Raw genomic sequence first — 6614 nt, forward strand, 5'->3', positions numbered from 1 at the left:
TTGCTGAGATAATCCATCCCACCTCACAGGTGTGCCATATCAAGATGCTGATTAGACACCATGATTAGTGCACAGGTGTGCCTTAGACTGTCCACAATAAAAGGCCACTCTGAAAGGTGCAGTTTTGTTTTATTGGGGGGGGGGGATACCAGTCAGTATCTGGTGTGACCACCATTTGCCTCATGCAGTGCAACACATCTCCTTCGCATAGAGTTGATCAGGTTGTCAATTGTGGTCTGTGGAATGTTGGTCCACTCCTCTTCAATGGCTGTGCGAAGTTGCTGGATACTGGCAGGAACTGGTACACGCTGTCGTATACGCCGGTCCAGAGCATCCCAAACATGCTCAATGGGTGACATGTCCGGTGAGTATGCCGGCCATGCAAGAACTGGGACATTTTCAGCTTCCAAGAATTGTGTACAGATCCTTGCAACATGGGGCCGTGCATTATCCTGCTGCAACATGAGGTGATGTTCTTGGATGTATGGCTCAACAATGGGCCTCAGGATCTCGTCACGGTATCTCTGTGCATTCAAAATGCCATCAATAAAATGCAACTGTGTTCTTTGTCCATAACAAATGCCTGCCCATACCATAACCCCACCGCCACCATGGGCCACTCGATCCACAACAATGACATCAGAAAACCGCTCACCCACACGATGCCACACACGCTGTCTGCCATCTGCCCTGGACAGTGTGAACCGGGATTCATCCGTGAAAAGAACACCTCTCAAAGGTGCCAAACGCCAGCGAATGTGAGCATTTACCCACTCAAGTCGGTTACGACGACGAACTGGAGTCAGGCCGAGACCCCAATGAGGACGACGAGCATGCAGATGAGCTTCCCTGAGATGGTTTCTGACAGTTTGTGCAGAAATTCTTTGGTTATGCAAACTGATTGTTTCAGCAGCTGTCCGAGTGGCTGGTCTCAGATGATCTTGGAGGTGAACATGCTGGATGTGGAGGTCCTGGGCTGGTGTGGTTACACGTGGTCTGCGGTTGTGAGGCTGGTTGGATGTACTGCTAAATTCTCTGAAACGCCTTTGGAGACGGCTTATGGTAGAGAAATGAACATTCAATACACGAGCAACAGCTCTGGTTGACATTCCTGCTGTCAGCATGCCAATTGCACGCTCCCTCAAATCTTGCGACATCTGTGGCATTGTGCTGTGTGATAAAACTGCACCTTTCAGAGTGGCCTTTTATTGTGGGCAGTCTAAGGCACACCTGTGCACTAATCATGGTGTCTAATCAGCATCTTGGTATGGCACACCTGTGAGGTGGGATGGATTATCTCAGCAAAGGAAAAGTGCTCACTATCACAGATTTAGACTGGTTTGTGAATAATATTTGAGGGAAATGGTGATATTGTGTATGTGGAAAAAGTTTTAGATCTTTGAGTTCATCTCATACAAAATGGGAGCAAAACCAAAAGTGTTGCGTTTATATTTTTGTTGAGTATGTGTATATATATATATATACACACACACACACACACACACACACACACACACACACACACACACACACACACCGTGTAATCAACCGTTTCTGCAGCATGACTCCAGTTTGAACCGTGAATGAAGCAATGCTTCGATTCAATGGCTTGTGGCTCTTTGATTCACTGCTCTTCAGAAGCGGTAAGTCCACTTCTTAACCCCTCTGAAAGCCATTAAAATATCATGAGTCACTTTTGTGTGGATTAAAGTCACTAACTGGGACTCTTGTGTTGTTGCAATCAACAAACAAGAATCGTCCTCAGTTCCTTTGGCACAGCTCCAAACGCTGTGTGGCTCTCTGCTGAGACAGAGTCCGCTCGGAATTAATAACTTCAAAAGGAATTTCTGCTTTAAATAAAATGACACCTCTTACAAACGTTGCAATACAGACAATAAACTACAATCGACTAAAACGTTTTTTCCTGGTTGTTCCAGCAGGGTGTCAGCCTGTCGATGGGGGCTGGGAGCGCGCCGCGCTCTCAGGAGTTGTGGGCAGTCCTTAAAGCGGCAGTAACACTCCGTAATCTGTTTAATCCCCATAAAATCGTCCCTGAAAGCCATATTAATTTTTCGAACGGTGTCCACCTGGAGGTCTCTCACAGTTTCTGGAAAAAAATTGATGCAGCAAAGCTCCAAATCGTTCAGACATTTATTCGCAATAAAAAAAATAGACGAGAGGGGTGGACCACACCTCACTCAAAGCCTGCTCACAGGCGAATGACGCAACCGACAGGCATGGAAAAACTCACGCATGCGCACGAGGGTTCAAGCTTGTCTGACACAATCACACGTGATTCAAATCCATATGGTTTTTTAAAAAATAATAACGTCGGATACTTTTCTAATAGACCTCGTATACTGTACCAGGGAAATTTTTATTCATTTTTTCTTGACAACATAAATTTTTATGGCTTTGGTAAAGTCATATTATGAATCCCCTACTTAAAGGCTAATAAATAAAATTATAGTGGTGCCAGTGAAAATTCTTTTTATGCTTTAAATCTTAAAAAGCTCAGTGGTCCTACACTTTTTTATTTTAACTGGCTCAAACTGTGGCTCTTTCAATCAATAAGCAAGACAAATCTGAAATTATGTATTTTATTCCACTTAGCATAGGCCCATAGATTCTGTCGCAGTTGCCACCATGTTTGTTGTCTGCGGTGCACCCTGGGAAGGGAAGGAGGCATTGTTCGTGCAGTGCCACATACGCGGACTATTTAAATGACTTCTCAACAGTTCGGCATGGGAGGAGGTGATCACTGTGCCAGAAATGACTCGTTTTTACGTCATTCATTTAAGACTAATCTATAATGGCAGTATGACGACAAAAATAACTCAAGTTTTCCCGTCTGTATTTAAAAGTATCTCTGATCACAGTGATGTGATGCAGTTGTGAACTCAGTCTCTCAGAACGCAGTCTTTCTCTCGATGTATCACCGTGATAGATTAGTCTGAAATAAAAATGATCTGGCATTCAGTCGTGAACGCAGTTTCTGCTGGTGAAGGTAAATGTCATGACAGTAGTAGCATGGGAAGCTAACGTGTAAATTGGTTAATCCAGGAGATCAGGAGATAACATTTTAAAGACAGATGTAAAAACTTATTTCTGGCACCTCCACCCATGCTGAACAAACGGATGAGAAACAAAGCCTTTGCTAAAGGAGATAAGCATCTTGACAAGGTGACTATTTTGGACTACTTTAACAAATCTTTCAGTTGTTCGGCCGCAGGCAGCACAATGGCTTAGTGGTTAGCACTGTTGCCTCACAGCGAGAAGGTCATGGGATTGATTCCCACCTGTGGCCTTTCTGTGTGGAGTTTGCATGTTCTCCTTGTGTTGGCGTGGGTTCCCTCCAGGTGCTCTGGCTTCCTCCCACATCCAAAGACCTGCAGGTTAGGGGGATTGGGAACTTTAAATTGTCTGTAGGGGTGCATGCGGGTGTGGATGTTTTTTTTTTTTGTCTATGTTGCCCTGTGACAGACTGGCATTCTGTCCAGGGTGTCCCTGCCTCAAGCCCTATTACTGCTGAGATAGGGTCCAGCCCCCCATGACCCGAGCTTGGAGAAGCGGTTGAAGATAAGTGTGTATGTGTATAAAAGTCTGGAGTTGCAGTTGTTGTTTGCTCCCTTGCCTTCCCAGCATGCATCGCACAAAACAAGATGGCTAAATCTGTAACAGAGTCTACTGATGTCTGAGAAGGGCCCATCATATGAACGAAATGGCCCATTACTTCAGGCACTGGGCCACTAGTTAATACCACACATTTGAAATATGGACCACTGATTTAAGATATTGATTTTTTTTTTTTCACATTTCAATTCCATTGTTGAATATTCTGGAAAATTAAAAGTTCAATGCTCTTTGAAAGGATGTATTTGCATTTTTATTATGCAATGTTGTTGTTCATTCGGCTGCTCCCGGTTTTGTTCGGGATTGCCACAGCGGATACAGCCAGATCCGCATCGGTAATTGGCACAAGTTTCACACCGGATGCTCTTCCTGACGCAACTCCAGTTTTACCTGGAGAAACACACACAGCCACTGGTGTTCCAAAGAGGTCTCCCATCCAAGTACTAACCAGACCCTGCTCTGCTTAGCTTCTGAGATCTGACGGGATCAGACTGACACAGAGCAGACCGGCTGTGCATTTTTATTATGCAATATTATCATTATATCTATGGGATCAAATAATCGTCAAATGGCATCAACAGTAATATTGTGATATTATTATGGTACCTTCTGAGGCAATATTTCATCCAGTAAAATTTGTTATTGTAACAGACCTAATTGTTGCTATCGTTAGCATATCGCAATGTCATCACTGTCATATCAACAGATTGTTTCTGTCGCCATCATCGAACCACTGCGATGTCATCATTTTCACAAACAATATTTATGCTCTGCTGAGATCCTGTCAGGATGTGGATCCAAACTTTGGAGATGTGCAGCAGGTAAGTTCATGTATATGTTAGATGACATAGTTTGATATGACGATGGCAACACTGTCTGTGTTGCAGCCGTCGTCATGACAACAGCATCATCATCATCATGGACAATATTTATGCCGTGCTGAAATCCCATCTGGACGTGGATCTAAAATTTGGGTATGCGCAGCATATAAATTAATGTATATGTCAGACAACATAATATGATGCAGAGAGGACACGCACATCCAAAAGACATAAAGGACATGCTGGATTAAGAAAAATTATACCAAAAATAGAACAATCCACACCACCACAGCGCTCCCAGACGTGATGTTTCGGGCAAACTGCCCTTCCTCAGACATCTGAGGAAGGGCAGTTTGTCCAAAACATCACATCTTTATTAATAAAGCTTTTATGCATGGGAGTGCTGTGGTGGTGCAGATTGCTATATTTCTGAGACAACATAATGTAGCCGTCGTCCTGTCAGAGCGTCTCGGTGTCGTCGTCCTGTCAACAGCATCATCATCATGGACAATATGCTGTGCTAAGATCTCATGGATACAAACTTTTGTGATGTGCAGCAGATAAGTTAACATATTTGTCCATATGTCACAATTAGAACACTAAACATTTAAACAAACACTTTTAAAAATAATTTGTTCTTTTTCTGAATGTAAACATGATTTATTTTTATTTTTCGAATGTGAGACAAAACCTAACTTTGACTTGTCATTCAATTCAGTTTCTGACATTTTGGTAATAATCAGTGAAATAATCAGACTGACGAAATAATATGACGTCACTTAGAAATCTGGGAAAATGCTATTCGCATTTTGCTTTTTTTCGGTTAATCGACAGAAAAAAATAATCGTTACCGGCCACCGTGATCTTTTGTGTTGGTTTTCTTTTTTTGGTGCAGTTCGAATGCGGTTCTGGTTCGACCCATGGCAGCAGGGTTTTGTCCGGACAGTTATGTAACGTTTGCTTTGTTTGTTTGCGTGTCGGTGTTTGGTGTGATCCGGATCCTACCCACGACTCGTCCTCTCTGCTCCAGCCGGCTGCTGTCGGTCCGAACGCCCGGTACGAGGCCGCCGGGCTGCGCCCCGCTGCCGTCCAATGGTGCGGCTCCAGTTCGGCGGCGGTTCTGCTGAAGCTGGACCCGCAGGCGGCGGTTCTGCTGCTCCTTGGCCGCGGTCTCTAGTAGCAGCGCGTTTAAACTCGACCCCACGGTTTTGCTGATTTCCTGGACCGCGAGCTGCACCACCTGCTCCAGAACCGACTCCAGCTGGCCCTGGAAAAACGAAATGTACACGGCCCCGTTCATCCTGTCCGGGTTTCTCTCATTTTTCAGTATCGGAGTCCCCAGCCCGACCCCCGTTTCCCCGTCGGTCGGTAAACTAAACAGTTTACGGGTCGAGCAGCGGCGCTGCAGCTCAGACTTCAGGCTCCCCCCACTCAAATTGCAGGCTCCGCCCACAAAGCGGCCGTAATAACAGGAGCAGAAGCGCAGGACCCGATTATATATATATATATATATATATATATATATATATATATATATATATATATATATATATATATATATATATATATATATATATATATATATATATATATATATATACATACAATCACAGACATGACACAAAACTAAAGTCATTTCAAATGGCAACTTTCTGGCTTTAAGAAACACTATAAGAAATCAGGAAAAAAAAAAATTGTGGCAGTCAGTAACGGTTACTTTTTTAGACCAAGCAGAGGGAAAAAAATATGGACTCACTCAATTCTGAGGAATAAATTATGGAATCACCCTGTAAATTTTCATCCCCAAAACTAACACCTGCATCAAATCAGATCTGCTCGTTATTCTGCATCTAAAAAGGAGTGATCACACCTTGGAGAGCTGTTGCACCAAGTGGACTGACATGAATCATGGCTCCAACACGAGAGATGTCAATTGAAACAAAGGAGAGGACTATCAAACTCTTAAAAGAGGGTAAATCATCACGCAATGTTGCAAAAGATGTTGGTTGTTCACAGTCAGCTGTGTCTAAACTCTGGACCAAATACAAACAACATGGGAAGGTTGTTAAAGGCAAACATACTGGTAGACCAAGGAAGACATCAAAGCGTCAAGATAGAAAACTTAAAGCAGTATGTCTCAAAAATCAAAAATGCACAACA

General features: G+C 43.5%; 1 protein-coding gene and 1 pseudogene across 2 annotated transcripts in view; both read right to left on the reverse strand.

Moving 5' to 3' along the window:
* The window catches only part of si:dkeyp-113d7.10, a 44113-nt gene extending 38260 nt beyond the window's left edge, over nucleotides 1-5853 (reverse strand). Inside the window, exon 1 of one of the 2 annotated variants that reach the window (XM_034191037.1) lies at nucleotides 5460-5853. In XM_034191037.1, coding sequence (XP_034046928.1) covers nucleotides 5460-5754 — 295 coding nt within the window. In that variant the 5' untranslated portion in view covers nucleotides 5755-5853. The remainder of the gene's footprint in view (nucleotides 1-5459) is intronic. The other variant, XM_034191038.1, reaches the window with a different exon arrangement.
* LOC117528799 lies at nucleotides 4033-4151 on the reverse strand (annotated as a pseudogene).
* Nucleotides 5854-6614: the final 761 nt, after the last annotated feature.

The sequence above is a fragment of the Thalassophryne amazonica genome, chromosome 16, assembly GCF_902500255.1.
Source record: "Thalassophryne amazonica chromosome 16, fThaAma1.1, whole genome shotgun sequence".
In the NCBI taxonomy this organism is placed as follows: domain Eukaryota; kingdom Metazoa; phylum Chordata; class Actinopteri; order Batrachoidiformes; family Batrachoididae; genus Thalassophryne; species Thalassophryne amazonica.